The sequence below is a fragment of the Euprymna scolopes genome, chromosome 22 (assembly GCF_053919585.1).
Source record: "Euprymna scolopes isolate OS-2025 chromosome 22, ASM5391958v1, whole genome shotgun sequence".
NCBI lineage: Eukaryota > Metazoa > Mollusca > Cephalopoda > Sepiida > Sepiolidae > Euprymna > Euprymna scolopes.
Window position 1 is genome coordinate 84,799,668 of NC_136503.1, and position 17,286 is coordinate 84,816,953.

The window sequence follows — 17,286 nt, forward strand, 5'->3', positions numbered from 1 at the left end:
ATAGGTTATGACTTTTGAAAATATCGGTGAAAAAAAGCGCTCCCTCCTTGTAGAAAAGTGCCCAGGCGAGGACGAAGGAATTAATGTTTTTAGCCAAGTTTTCGATATTTGCCGTCCGAAAGGGTCGGCTTCATAACAATACCGATCTCGTGAAAATCCATCGCCTTTGTTTTAGGCGTACATACATACATACATACATACATACATACATACATACATTAACAGACAGATGAGACTTATATTAAAGATAATGTTTATTGCGTGATATCATGTGATCCCAATTTATTTAAATGTACAAAACATATATCCAGTAAAATGTTTTAAACTCACGTGAGGTTCGAATTCTGGTATTGACATAAAAACAAAACAAATGTCTTTGTAATATGTATTCAGCCGATTCTTTTTTGTCAACCAATCGCAAGTTTCTCATTCCGTATGAACAAACTCCAAAAATATAAATTCTTTATAGAATATTAATTATTTTTTTGTATGAAACAGCAATTTCATTTTTTATTACCTGTTTCAGTCTGAAGTTAGCAGTTATTTTCCCGATTCCTTTTTGACATTTTTGAGGTGTGAGGTGGAGGAAGGTAGGATAAACCAAGAGGAGGCTGCCAACAACTGTAAGTGCTTTCATAGATCCGAGAGATTGCAAACATAGCACACCACTTCACCATGTTATCGAATTCATTTACTTGATAAACAAGAACTATGCAAACCATTTTGAGATGCGAAAATAAAATAAAATCTATTTTGAAATAAAGTACGAGTTTTGCGATGTAGATTCGATTTAAAAACTAAAGCGTGACAGACCAACAGACGGACAGTGTAGCATATAGATATGTGGAAACATTAAAAAAGCCATGACAGACCGACAAAAATGCAATTTCAAACGTAAGTGCAATAGAGTGACAAAAATGCTATCTTAAATTTAAGCGTGAGAGACCGACGAAATTGCTATTTCGAAATGACAGATCGACGAAATTTCTATATTAGAACTGAAACATGACAATCTGACGAATATGCTGTTTCAAATTCAAAAGCTACAGACTGAAGTAAATACTATTTCAAAATCAGTGACAAACCGACGAAAATTCGATTTGAAAACTTAACGCTTACACACTGATAGACGGACTTATAAAAACGAACAATCGTATTAAAAAATGTTTTGCGCGAAAGACTGACGAAAATTCTACTTCAAACACAAGCGTGCCATACCAACGGCCATACCAACGACCATACCAACGACCATATTAACGACTATACCAATAAAAAGTCACAGAACTAAGAAAAATGCTGTTTTAAACGTAAGCATGATAGATCAACAAAAATGTTATTTCACAGACCATTTGACGGAGAAAATGCCATTTAATCACGTCACAGACCAATGAAAATGTTATTTCAAATATAAGCTTGAAAGACAGATCGACTGACAGAGCCTTACATTGAGATGATTTGTCGTATTAAATAAAATAAGTGAAGTGTACTCAATGAACTATCGAGTTGAATAGATAAAAACACGGAAAGTAGATTGACCTTTACTACAGAGACATTGATTGTTCCAAGTTTTTATGACTAGTATACGACTTTTACGTGGTTTAAAGCTAGTATCAATCAATAGATACTGCCAAGAATTGTATAAGTCAACTGAATTAAAGGAATAAATTATAAGATGGTCAACATCATGAATTTCGGAATATGACTTTATTATTAAAATATCAATGTAAATCTCTTGGATTTTGGACTGTTTGGTGTATAACATTTCTCTGTCTACCTGTGTGTCCAAATGTCTAGTGTGTGTGTATATATATATATATATATATATATATATATATATATATATATATATATATATATACACTAGCAGATATACTCGTCGTTGCTCGGCATTAAATGTAACGTTAAATTCCTTTTAAAAATGAAGTAAAAAAAGCGAGACATATGCGTGCGACTATTATGGTTTTTCTAAACGGTTCACTTCTTGCAATTAAAAATAAAAATAAAAATTACTTGCGCTGAGATCATAACACAAAGACTGTGTGAGTTAAGTACGATAACCATTAGGCCAGTTTGCCACGTTCTTTAAAATGTGTTTTCAAACATACTTATTTTTAAAGTAGCTGTCATGTGAACGAAACACGCATGCGGAGTTGTGAAACAGCTGACAACCAGATAAAAATCTGATGATCCCCCAAGTACAAATTTTTCAGTTTTGACTCCTTACCAGCCTTTTTTCTCGGATGAAAATCGCCTAAAAATTATCCACATATTTAAATACCCTATATACCAAATTTCTGTAGATCAAAAATTCGTTGAGTATATATATGTTGAGAGTTGTCCTCTCTCTCTCTTTCTTTCTCTCTCCCTCTTTCTCACACATTCTGACTTTTATAGATATATAGATATGACGTGCCTTTCTCTAATATCAATATCCTGTTACACCTGACTTCCTCATCCGCCTTGATCTATTAATTTTGCATCATACCAGAGACAAACCGTGAACTCCACGAGCGTCTCCATCGCCATTATTTGAGGGATCAATTCAAACGATGCCAAGATAGCATCACTTCCGACGAGTTTCTTGATGTATTGATTTTTTTTACACAGGAATCACCACGTATCAAGGCCCAAGGCCACTCGAGGATAAGGGTTAATAGGTATACATTAGTCAATGTGATTATAGCGTAGTAAACATAAGTAGTGGGAATTTTGTAAATTGGATTACTTAGGAGAACGATTCATCAAGAATTTGTTTACGTTGGACTTGAATACAACCATATTGTAGTCAGCTGGAAAGCAGGGAAACGGGAGACAATTCCACAGGTGTGCAATTCTAAGAAAGGAACCTTGTTCATGGAATCTATATTTAGGTTTAGGCACGGATAAAGAGTGTGGGAAATTATTGATAGTGGTTTTGGCTAGACGAGGGACCGTGGCAACAGTACTCCATCGTTGGCCGTACCTGGCTTTTATATAGGTAGAGAATTGCATCGGGGGTGAGATATCTACTGGAACGGTAGAAGGATCCCACCATTTTTCCAGCGACATTGGCAATGGATTTGATATACGTGTTCCATTTCAGAAGCTTGTCAAACAGGAACCTCCCCAAGACGAGAGCCATTCATTTCAACCGATGCTAGATTGGCATCAGAACGTACATGGTGCAGAGATAGAAGCTTGGTCTTAAATGCATTAAAAGTGACCAGCCAATTCTTTCCCCATTGTACCACATGCTCAAGATCAGAGGAGAGAGAATCAGAAAAAACTTGGTCGTTTACGGTCTTTGATGTGCTACCATAGATTGTAATGTCGTTAGCATAAATGTCTACGAATGATGTAAGGATGTGATTTAGAAGATCATTAATGTAGATGAGGAAGAGAGTTGGGCCCAGGATAGACCCCTGAGGGATTCCAGTATAACTACTGAGAGCTTCTAATTTCTCGAACATTTTAAAATAGGTTATTTAAGATTTTCATGATTTGTAAAATTTAAATTTAATCTTTATATTTTGTCAAATCTGTAATTGTATATTTGTTAATTTTCTTAATTTTAAAATGTAATTATTTGACATATATAGCTTTTTCATTTCAGCTCATTCAATTCAACTTCTGTTCGTGCTTTTATCGATTGTGGTTGCGATTCAAATAAATTCTTTCCTATTTGTGGAACCAATTATGAAAATTTGTTTTCTCCTTGTCATGCCGGCTGCACTACGTGGAACCAACGCGTACGTATTCGAACAAATAATGCAATCTTTATAACTTTAAAATTAAAAAAATAATGATTGAAATTTCGATTATTAAATAGTTGAACCCGAAACAATTGAAATTAGATTTCGGATTTTTTTATATGACGATTGATAATTGTGATTATTTGGATTATTTTGATTACGGTTCACACCTTAGATGTTTTTTTTTTTCACAACATCTAAGCCGATGCAACCTCATACTATTTAAAATGCATTTTGTAGAACTTCGAATTTGTACGAAATTTTGAAAGGAACTCTTTATTTAATCCACCTGGAGAGAGTGTTTTTGTTCCGTCAGCCATGGCTGGGTAGAAGTTTAATTGTATTCTTTGTATCACGAACACCTTCAACCTGTAGAAGACTACCACTTAGAAATGATTATTACATAAAACTCATAACTGCTTCCGTGTTTCCAGATTTTGACAATGCTCAGCTGAAGAAGGTCAATCATTAGGCGAACTATTGAAAGTTCCTCCTTTGTACACGCGACATTGCGCATTGCGTAAAGGAGGAAATGCTCAGGTTGCGAAAAGAACCAGTAGCTGTAGGACAGCTATTTATTGCTAACAATAACAACTAAAATAAGGACACACACGCACATGTAAAAAAAAGTCGTAGGTTATATCAGACGAATCGTTATGAACACACACACACACACACATACACACACACACACACGCACACACACACACACATATATATATATATATATATATATATATATATATATATATATATATATAATACGGCATAATCACGTTGAAACACCGGTTCTCATCAGATCACCGAATTTAAACAACGTTGAGCCTGGTTACTACTAGATGGGTAACCACTTGGAAATTCTAGGCACTGTATGTGCTCTCCACTTATCTCATCATTTGTTTCCAGTCGTCCTGTGCATACACTTAATTTGTCACTGGTATTAAACAATGTCGACTCAGGAGAGTTGTGGTTGGAGATTGCGCACTTCCTGCCAGAAAAATTTCACGTGCAGGTACCCCTTCGTGGGTATCCTAAGTCTGTCCAAGACTGAAGGAGCCCTAATATATATATATATATATATATATATATATATATATATATATATATATATATATATATATATATATATATACAAGCATGGGCGCCCGGCGTTGCCCGGGTGTTTGGATGTGTATGTTGAGCAAAAAAAAAAAAAGTGGTAGTAGGAAGGCAGGATCGAACCCGTACCGCGAAGGAGTGAAAGAACGAGGTAAAACCCAACGTTTATGCTGTTACGACCGCCGCTAAACCGGAAGCAACATATTTTAAAATTAAGGCTAGACAATCTAAAGGAAAAGATAACTTTAAAAAATATCGGCCAAAAAAGTGGCCACCCTGTAGAAAAGTGCCCAGTTGAAGGGGAAGATATTAATGTTTTTAGCCAATTTTTCGATATTTGTCGTATGAAAGATCGAACTTTAAAACGATACTTATCTTGGTAAAATCCGTGGCGTCTATTGAAAGTTTAAGGCGGACATGCAAACAGACATACATACATACATTTATATATTGGTAACTAATAAATTTCGACCCAAACTGATGAAAAAGCTTGCCCTATCTCTGAATACCCTTTATGTAAAATTTCAAATATTTAGACCAGAAATTGAGTAATTTGGAAAAAACCGCAGAGGTCAATTTTTTAAAAACTTTGACCCCTATTATGACCACTGAAAATGTATTGTTTTGGGCTCAAATCAAGTCATTAAGTTAGATCCATGTCCAAGAAACCTATATCTAAAATTTCAAGTGTTATAGACCCAAAATTGTCGGAGGAGTTTGGTAGAGTTCTCAAAGGTAAAATCGTTGAACTTTGACTCCTTAATCGCCAAATTTCTGGCCCAAAACCGATCACATTGATTTTCTCAAATCTCAGTAACCTGTATATCAAATTTCGAGTCTGTAGACTAAAAATTGACAGAGTTATTGCGTAGGGAAATGTACACAGACACACAGACACACAGATACACAGACACACGGATATACAGATACACAGACACGTTCACTTATATATATATATATATATATATATATATATATATATATATATATATATATAAATACAAGGGGCGCGCAATAAATAATGTCCCTGACCCACTTCCTATAGCAGTAGAGCAACGAAACTTGGCAACGAAACTTTCTCTACATAGGAACCACCCAGAGTTATGCATTTCTCCCATCGTTTGATGCAGCTCTGGAGGCCGATTTTGTAGAATACCCCATGGCGTGACTTCGTAAATCAAGGCTGCATCATTTGGGAAACGCTTTGCTTTCAAAACAACTTCATGGCTGGGAAGAGGTGAAAGTCAGAGGGTGCAAGGTCAGGAGAGTAGGAAGGATGGGGGATTATTTCATAACCACACGCCCATGCTTCTGATCTGGCGACATGCGAGTTGTGGACCGGAGCGTTGTCCTGCAGAAGGAGGTTACCTTTGCTGATCTTGCCCCGCCCCTTGATTTTGATGGCTTCCCTTATTTCCTCGAAAGTGAAACAGAATAGGCTCCTGTAATTGTGGTACCCTTTGCCAAGAAATCTGTCACGCTACTGTCCTGGTCCCAGAAGACTGTGAGCATGACCTTGCCAGCAGAGGGCTGCACCCTTGCCTTCTTTGGAGGTGGTGAGTCCAAGTGCTTCCACTGCATTGACTAGGCTTTGGTCTCTGGATCATAGTGATGGACACAGGGTTCATTCTGTGTAATCAGTTTTTTGAAAAACTTTGACTCATCTTCTTGGCACATCTCCAAATTCATCCTAGAGCACTCGACGCGTTCTCGCTTCTAGAATGGTGTGAGCAACCTGGGAATCCATTTGGCAGACACCTTATGCATATGCAAATGGTCATGAATGATAGTTTCCACAAACCCTGTACTAATCTTGACATCTTGGGCTATTTGGCAAATAGTAATGCACCGATCTTCCAAAATGGCAGCCTCAACTTGACGGACAGATGCCTTATCAATGACAGTAGGGGGGGGAGGGCGACCAGGTTTAGGAGCTGTTTCCACAGACTTCCGGCCATGTTTGAATTCACGATGCCAGCGTTTTACAAGGTCATATAATGGGGCATTATCACCATAAGTTTCTTTCATTTCATCAAAAGTCTCCTGTGGTGTGCGTCCTTTCAAATACAAAAACCGTATCACTGCTGGACATTCAACAGGCTCCATTTCACACCTGACTCAGTTCAAACACCTGTAAAACAGAAACCACAATTAGTTCAGAGCTGTAATTTGCCACATAACCCGTATAGATATAAATCATTGCACATGCAAAATTTCTGATAGATCAGACAACTGGAAGTGGGTCAGGGGCATTACTTATTGCACACCCCTCGTATATATATATTTACGTAGATTTCTTTTTAATTATTTTTTTAAAAACAATAATAACTTGACGTCTTCACCTTGAATCCCATGTTTCTTAGAAAATCCTTTTATGGGGAAGACGCTAAGTTAATCATATTACCGTTTGAAATAAAATCAGCAACAAATCTATGTAAATATATTAACATTAACGCTAAAAATAAACAGTAAAATTGTCTTTTGCTTCATAGCATAATGAATTAGAAAACGGACTGTAATACGTAAGGTCCGGGGGTCGATTCCTTGATACAGTCAAGCTACACTGAAGAGGGTAGGGCCCCGAATCATGCATATTCGTGGATAACTCTTTTAGCCTGACGAATACTCATGAGGATAAAACGCGGATTATTTTGTGTAGCTAACTTGTCATATATATTTCAAAACTTACCATATATATAAAATCACTTATGCACTAATTTTGTTCGACTTTTTGGGAAACTCGGGAATGTTTCTGTCGAACTCGGGAATCTGGAGAGAATTCAGGTGGAACCCTTGATTTACTTCACGGAGGCAACATGCTTTCGTTCAGTCGACTATGACTGGATATGGTAATTCGAAATTGTATTTTTCCGTTGCCTAAACTGAGGATTGAACCTTCAATTTTGAGGAGAATTGCAATTGATTTTTTCTCACGTCCTCTACAATTGATTCATGGCCGATGGAACGAGAGCATGCTACCTCCTTGAAGTAAATAAGGGGGTCCGTTCGAAATTCCGTCCAGGTTCCTGAGTTCGATAAAAAGCATTCTCGATTTCGACAAAATGCACCTAAAGAATTTCGGATTTTATATCGGCCGAAACGTTGTGAAAATGAAACTCAAGGTGAGAACAGTAGTCCGAATATTTCAAATAATACTTATTATCAATCTTCATCAAAAAAATTCAGAATCATAATTCTTGGATACATTGTTTAAACCGTCAGCGCTTAACGACAAAAAAATGCGTGTATTTATTTGGATATGCAGATTCGTTAATATTGGATCGATCTTTTTTGTTTTCGATTCTTAAAGCAATTTGGCGGCTGTACAGCAATTTCCAGTGGCAAGAGTATGTTTGGCTTGTGCCGAGATAATTGCGTCATGTTCAATTTTTTCATCCTCATCACCTTCTTGCTTCACCTGGTGAAAAGTATCGACATCATCCCTTCGTACATCCTCATCACGAGGTAAGTGTAAATACGTATCAGCTAACATAAAAATAACAAACTTCCTGGACGTCACGTAAAACTTAGATAAAACACATATGAACCATACTTAAAAGATAACGCTACTCCAATTTACGTAAACCCTAAGTCCAACCACCCACCATCAATTATAAAACACATTCCTAACTCGATCGTAAGTAGACTCAGTAATAACTCAAGCGATGAAAATGCATTTAACAGGTCAACTAATATCTACGAAACAGTCCTAAAAAATAGTGGATACAAAAATATCGATATCAAATATAAGCAACAAAACACCAACAACTATAATAAAATTAAAAATAGAAGAAAAGGAACTATAATTTGGTATACGGCCTCATACAATCAAATGTTAAAAACATCGTTGGCAAGAAATTTCTAGATCTTATCGAAAAACACTTTCCCGCAACCAGCCTCTTACACAAAATCTTCAATAAAAATACCTTGAAGTTATCTTACAGTTGTTGCGAAAATTTAGAGATGATAATTAAGGCACATAATAACAAAATACTAAATGAAAACAATGCAAACAACAACAAAATAAACAATAAAAAAGTAGACACCATGACAGAAATAAAACCAACACTAGCAGAAATAATAATAATAATAATAATAATAATAATAATAATAATAATAATAATAACAATAATAACAATAATAATAATAATAATAATAATAATAATAATAATAATAACAAACCAACCCCGGACAAGAACAACCATACCATAAATAAAAATACTAATAACGAGCAAGATAAATGCAATTGTAGACACCGCACACTTTGTCCAGTCCAAAATAAATGTCTAACAAAAAGTGTAGTTTATCAAGCAACAATATTTGCGAAAGAAAACCCGAATAACAAGAAATATTACATAGGCATGACTTCCTTAGATTTCAAAACCCGATACTATGACCACAAAAGTACATTCAAAAATAAAAAAAACACCGTATAAAAACAACACTAGCGAATAAATACTGGGAACTCAATGAAAGCGGACATTCGCCGGTAGTCGAATGGAAAATAATGAGACAAGCTACCACATGCAGACATTTAGACGACCCATGTAAATTATGCCTCCATGAAAAATTTGCTATCCTGTACTTTAAAGAACCTCAAAATCTATTAAACTGTAGACAAGAAATAGCAAACAACTGTGTTCACAAAATAAAACTTACTCTAGGATAGCGATGCAAAATAGCTTTAAAACTAACAATAACAATAGAAAACAAACAAATAAATAAATTAAATAAACATGAATATACATAAACGATCACACATATATGTATATATATATATAAATGTATATATATATGTGCATGTATGTGTGTACACATAGGTATATATATATATATATATATATATATATATATATATATAAAGGAAGGAAAAGATCTACCTTAAACCACTAACCTAGTTCTAAAACAGATCCTTTGTTCGATAAAATGCATGCCCATTGGCTGATAGGAAGGGGCGCGGTGGATACTAGAAAGCTGATTGGCTAAATAGAAATCCTCAACATATATAAAAACAAGAAGCAACCACAGAATTCGCGCATAAGCCTGACGAATCCTATAGTGGATGAAACACAGAATATTCAGTGTATCTTAATCGCCATATATATTTTATAAATTACTAACTAGCTCTACCTACGTATTGAACACTTTTGAAGTAAATACTTAAAGTTTACGCATAAATCTATACTTTCGTATATTAAATTTATGTGAGTAAATGAAGTAGTTATATATATATATATATATATATATATATATATATATATATATATATATATATATAAGAGTATGTAGTAGTTTGCTTGAAGCATTGTTGGTAAAGAAATATATATTTGTTTTTTTTTTAAAGCCAAAAACAATACGGAGGAAGACCGGAAAAGATGAAGTAAAAAAGAAAAACAAACAGATATGGACGAGTATGGCTGAATAGAGGAGTGTCTAACCTTTATTTGACTATCATTCTTCACTTCAATGTATAATTATAATATATAATATAATAATAAGTTGCTGGTATGTCCGGTGTATGTAAAGTCCGTGGTGGTGTGGAACTTTGATTAATTTCGAGAGAAAGGTACCCCTCTTTTTCAAAATAGAAGACAAACATACCAGCAACTTGGTAATAAATAATTATACATTGAAGTGAACAATGATAGTCAAATAAAGGTTAGACACTCCTCTATTCAGCCATACTCGTCTATATCTGTTTGTTTTTCTTTTTTATCTCATCTTTTCCGGCCTTCCTCCGCATTGTTTTTGGCTTAAAAAAACAAATATATATATATATATGCTGTCATCTGTCGAAATTCTTCCTACCGGAGAGAAAGCATCAAACGTGTATCATATTTTGTATATAACGTTTATTTCACGTCTCGGAGTTTGCGACGGCTTCCTCTTGCTAAGGTTGCGTTCTTCTAATGCTTCCGAACGCGGAGACAATGTTCTCCCGTGCTAACTCGTCGCTAGCCAGAACCCAACTCTCAGACTCTAAGACTAACTCAACTGCCCCGACTAACTGCCTGCGTCGAAGTCTTTCTTTGTTTAATTCTCTGACGTCACTAATTCCACCAGTTTAATTCTTAGGTTACTAATTCCACATGTTTTTGCATCGACGTATTGCTGCAAACATGATCATTGTACGGGTTAGGGTTTAGCTTAGGAGTTAGGGATAAGGTTGCAATTAAGGATTGGGTTAAGATTTAGGGGTCAGGGTTTAGGTTAGGGTTTAGGGTTAGGGGTTAAGGGTCAGGGTTTAAGTTAGGGGTCAGGGTTTACAGTTTAGGTTAAGGTAAATGTTAGTGTTTGAGTTAGGGTTATAATTAAGGTCAGAGGTAAGGGCTAGCCTTAAGTAAAGATTAGGGTTTAGATTAGGGTTAGGGTTGATGAAATATAAGATTAGGGTTAGGGTTAGGGTTACGTTGCTGGCGCAAACATGCACCATGATGCATGATCAATAATAGTGTATGCATGAATGTTACACACTAGCGGACCTGTAATAAAAATATAAATGTTTGCCCCGAGTATGATCACTCAGAATTTGGTTAGCATCCTTGAAGAAATTGTTCCTATGGTGATTGAATCGCGAAATAATTTCTTCGAACGCTAAAAACAAAGTTGCTTTAATTGCTACATCGTTTTCTTTCTCTGCTTCATTAAAATTCGCTTTTTCATCACATCCAAAGAAAGGAAGTTTTCACAGAAATGTGTGAACTCAAAATATTTTACAACCAATGAAAATCGTTCCAAACCCCCAAAAGTAACACAATTATGTGAAAATAGTAAGCCAATGCAACTTAGAAATTTCTATAAGATTTGGTAAAAAAAAAAATGTTTTTTAGAGACTTCACCAGTCGACAGAACATATTTTGGGTCTAGGAATGGCAAGACAAAAAAGAACTCAATCACTCATATGCCAGCTTTCCTCATCTCGCGCATATATTCCTACACATTAGCGTAAGTCAGAAGAACAGAAATAAATTACTACTCACACAAAACCAACTCACATACATACACACAAAACCAACTCACATATATAGACACAACGGAACTTTGAAACGAATTTTCTGATGCTTTTGTCTGTCTTATTCAAGAACTTTTGTGCTCATGTTTATGTGTGTTTGCGTGTTCAGTATGTGTCGCGTGCCTTGGTCAGTAGATCGAGTCTGGTTTTAGAGATGTACTCCCTTACCTCAGGTCTGAAAAAAAAACAATACAAAAAAACAAACAAAAAACTAGTAAAGTGAGAATAAAGGAGATGGTGTATTTGGCGGTTCTATTAAGAACGAACTATTAAATACAACTCATTTTGTAAGATACGAAAGCACTTCTGATTGGTTGAGAAAAAGATGTTGATTGCAATTTTATTCAGTCGAAAGTTGGTGTACTTACTGTATTGTTAAACATTATTAAATATTAGAAAAGAACAGACCAACATACAAACAAAGAGACATATATATGAAGTTTTAGTCCATTAAAATCGACACAAGTCATAGCCATTTATTTAGTGTGAGTGCTTTATGTCAAATTGTTGGTTAAACATTGTTAAATTTGTGCTCTTTTTGCATTAAATTTGATTAATACTAATCCTTATTAATTCCTAATTAATTGCATCGAACACATACCAGAATATTTACTTCATCAAAGCAAAAGTCCATACAAAATTTCAGCTAGGTCAGTTCAATAGTTTCCACGAGAATTTCTTGGGTAATTGTAATGACTAATCCGTATTAAAAGCTATAAATACGTAACTGCGCATCGAACGGATAGAAAAATACTTAGTCCGCTGTATCGTTACAAAGATCCATGTAAAATTTCAGTTAGATCAGCTTACTAGTTTCAGTGAAAAACGTGGAACGGACAGACAGACAGACGCATACAAATGTAATATATTTGAAAATAAAATGCTTTTAATTGTTGAAAACATAAAATCTAAACATGATTAAAATTCTACCAACATTGGATCAACTCTCTTGTGTATTTATTCACAGCCACGCAGTTTTCATCAAGTCAAGTGGTGTTAAAACTGCGCAGTAAAATAACAAACTTATTTTTCATCACTGAATATTCACAAGATATTTTTTATTATAAAAATTTTAATTAAATAATACGTTCTTTTAAATAATGTTAGGTTGGTGTAAAAAGTTTTACCGATTTAAAATTTCATCTTGGAAATGAAAATTGTGTTCTTGAAAATCTTCATTCATAACAATAACGACCTCTGCTCTCTATAACTTGATTCCATTTGTTAGCAAACTTATAAATGTCTCGCTTCTAAAATTATTTAGGTTTTCATGTGAAATATGGAACTAACTCATGTTCAATATCATTTTGTGGTGTTAAGAGCTTCTTAATTAATATGTAATCCTTGTAATAAATGGTAATCAGAGGGATCTAGGTCAAAAGAATATGCAAGATGGGGCAAGATTTCCCAATCCAATTTTGCTAGATTTTTGTTCGTAGTGCTACGTGAGGATGATCTGCATGATGGAAGATGAGTCTCTTTCTGTTGACTAAAGAAGATCATTTTCGGGTCAACATGGGTGAGAATATTGCATAGAAATATGAATTATGCTTTAATAATCTGAAAGAAAAAGTTAAAATTTAATCATAGTGATATGTTTAAGTAATAACAACATGCATAAAATATATTACAAACCGACAGAACCTTTTGCGCCGACTGGATAATACCGTTTACTCGATATCAGAACATTTTTGAGCTTCAACGATTTCTTTACTTCGATCTCATACATTTTCTCCAGTCTTTGAACGATATCTAATATTGCCGCCAAGATCTCTAACTTTCATAAGAGGAAACGTTTTGCCCCTCCACTCACCTCAGTTTATCTTAGATACCTATTTACTACGCCTCCCCACGGGACAGAGTTACACACCAGGGTCGTTTTTTAATCTTAGGTAATCCAAGCATGAATTTTGCTAACCAAATTTCTGGAGATTTGCGTCGTCGTTAACAGCCTTTAAGCCTTAGAATCGTGTTTTCTGTTACATCTTTATTAAACTCCGTATATTCTTCCACTCCCCTTTGTTAGCAATATTATTTATAAATTCAAATGTCGTTGTGATGCTGAATATGTAGGCAGGACAGTTCAAAAGTTTGAATCCAGAGGGCCTACTAAATAATATAAATTGTTTAGTGAACAAATTCGGATCAGCTATAGTCCAACACCTTATAAATAGTGTCGAATGTGCATCGGTTAACACGATTGACAGTTTTTACGTCATAAGTCGATTACATTTGTTGTTCCGTTTTAATTAAAAAAAATATGAACAGAATTAAAATAAAGTCGATAACACACACACACACACACACACACACACACACACACACACACACACACACATATATATATATGTTATCGACTTTATATATATACATACCTCTAAGCACATTATTTTTTTTTTAAACTCCCTCTTTCCACATCAAATACTCACCGAATAAAATCTCCCTTTTTAACCCACCTCCCCAAATTTCCTCAATTTTACTAATTATTTCTCATATATTCTTCTATTCTTAATTTTTACTTGGTTAACACAATCATCGCAAACACAATACAAATAATAGGACATATTTTAAATGTAATTAACTGGACGTATGGTAAATATCTACCATATAATAACTTTCTTATTCAAAACTTCTAGAGATTTTATATGTTATACGGGACGCATGTTAAAATTAAATCAACTAGACGTATGTAAACATTGCAGCTGTCATAAATATCCCAGAAAAACTTTTCACGTTATATAAACCCCTTCCACCCACACCCAAAACGTCTGATGTGTTGACACGTTGAAACTCATTTACAATACATTAATTCACACCTATCACTTAAAAAATTTTTTTTAACTGATTTTGTCCATGGCACATATCAATGCTTCTTTCTTTATTTCTCTTTCTGTTTCCTTCTTTATATCTCTTCTTTCTTTATAGAAATATATATATATATATAAATATATATATATATATATATATATAAATATATATATATATATATATATATTTATATCTCTATATATATTTCTTTGTTTTCTTAATATCTACACGAGTCCCAAAAACTCATATTTTCTTTCCTTCTCATTTTTGACTTTTACCAAGAAACAAAAAGGGAATTCCTCTGTCTGCGGAAACAATTGTAATGGACTAAATTAATATTTTAAGGTTGAAAAATAAAAAAAATAGTCAGCTCTATCAACGTATTGAGTACTTTTATCCTGTTTTCTTTACCACTTATACCTCTAAGTATATATATATATATATATATATATATATATATATATATATATATATATATATATTGAAACAAAAATGTAGTAGGCAAAAAAAAAAAATAAATAAATGTTCTGTCAGCAACAGTACAACTTCAAAATAGTCAATATCGCCCACCTCCAGAAGAGAGGGAATTCCTGTCCGTGATAACCGTGGTAAAAGAAGACACACTCCAATCGCCAGAAATACCCACACACACAGTTTGCAGGACACTGCCGACTCGTCTCTAGCCTCCTGCTTTTATAGTGGCCGGGAATTATCCATTTGCATAATCACATGAGACAGAAACGTGATTTTCCGAGAGTTGCATGGGGTAAATGCTAATAAAACCCCCCGGACGCCATCTTGGAATTCTCTTTTCCCCCCAACTGGTGACACAACAGACATACCCGAGGTAAGCTCTTTTTTCGCTCATTTTAGTTATTGCTGCTTCTGCTACACTCCCCCCTGATCTCATGATCCCAAATGGGGCAGGGGGGCAGTCGTCTCTGTCTGGTACTTCACCGAAGAACCGGAGGCAGCACTTCCTCCCTTCCATCCTCCTCATCGCCATTATTGCCACCAGTCTGCTCCATAGGCGGTGTTTCACAATCAGGGCAGGGGGGCAGTATTCGTTTCTGTCGGGTACTCCTTCGTAGAGGCAAGACGGGTGGTCCTTCCTCCGCTTCTTCAGTATGTACATTATATGGCTCAAAATCCTCTTCGTCGTCCTGCATCATACTCTCTGTCTTTTCAGAAGACATCATACTGTCTGAGTCTCCCTCTTCCTCCGATGTAACAACATAATGGCGAGGGCGCAAATCCTTCACGTGACGAGGCACACCGTCCACCAAAATTGACTGAGGGCTGATCACCTTGGTCACCTCACCCTTGCCGAACCTCGTGGTACATCGATTTTGCGGTCTTCTGACCCATACGCGATCTCCAACCTGGTAAAAGCTGTTCTTGGGACCTGGGGACGCAGTTGCGAGATTGGTCTCCTTTACTCGAACTTCATATTGATAAATCCTATTGGCAGGCGCAGTGGAGGGAGATGTGTCGTCTCTTGGTGTGATGTTATACCAGTAGACAGCCTCCTGTATGGGACAACACATTCTAGCCGCTATTCGTTTCACTGTACGATGACATCGCTCCGCTATGCCATTCCCGGCTGGAGCGTATGCACAGCGGAATCGCAAGTGAACTCCCCATTTACATGCAAATGCTTGGAACATATTGCTGCAGAAAGCTGTGTCATTGTCTAAAAAGAGTTCATGCGGCGCGCCACGCTCGAGGAACACTGCCTCCAACTGATGAATCACGCTTGCCGAGTCCTGCCTTGCCAATTTCCTCCAAATGGAGAAACGCGATGGACCACAGTCTGTTAAAGTTAAAAAATGGAAGGTGCCATAATGCGTGATATCCATTCCAATTCTCTGCCAATTCTCGTTAACTTCCAGCTTTCCCTTTTCCCACCTGACTGGCGCTGGGTCAATGGACTGACATTCCTCGCATTTCTGTATGACCGTTCTGACAGTTGCTTTTGTCGTGGTTGGACATCTTCTCCTGACAAAGTAGGTAGTGCGTCGCACCCCCGGATGTCCACTATCTTTGTGAAAAGCCATGATTTGACTCTCATCCAGCTCGTCTGTGTGGACCGCGCCTATCACTGGGTCAAGACCGTTTTTCTTTTTCATTGCCTCAAACCACCGCTGTGGCACTCGTGTCAGTCGGTCAGCAATGTTTCGTGCTGATGGAACCAGCGTCACATCCACTGTCAGCCCGTACTCTTTCACGAGCTCCTTAAGAGTGCTTAATCGCCTCCTAATAAGCATCTCGCTTGCTGCTTTGGTGCGTACTCGCGCCTTTCCAGTTAGCGTGTCTGAGACCCAATGGTATACGCAAACAGAATCTGTCTTTATGTGTAGCACCTTGCTCTGCCACTGGAGAGCCAAATTGATGCCTTTCAATACGGCATCCAGTTCAGCCAAGTTGATATGTTGAGAGTCATCTTCAGGTCGCAGCCAACATGCATCTTCCAGCACAGTTTCACACATCTCCAAGGCTGCCCCAATTGCTAGGGAGCTAGCATCGACCCATACATTCAGCTCTTTGCCGTCCACACACCAATTTCCCTGTGCCGGATCGTTCTGCTGTGCAGATTTTAAGGTTTCGAACATCATACGATGTAGTACGGCGTCCCTT

The 17,286-nt window shown here is 36.1% G+C and overlaps 1 protein-coding gene across 1 annotated transcript in view; it reads left to right on the top strand.

Moving 5' to 3' along the window:
• LOC145243536 (solute carrier organic anion transporter family member 2A1-like) overlaps nt 1-17,286 on the top strand; it is a 54,079-nt gene that overhangs the window by 20,905 nt on the left and 15,888 nt on the right. Inside the window, exons 6-7 of the mRNA XM_080106509.1 lie at nt 3,593-3,728; nt 8,140-8,294. Of these exons, the coding sequence (XP_079962635.1) occupies nt 3,593-3,728; nt 8,140-8,294 (291 nt within the window). The remainder of the gene's footprint in view (nt 1-3,592; nt 3,729-8,139; nt 8,295-17,286) is intronic.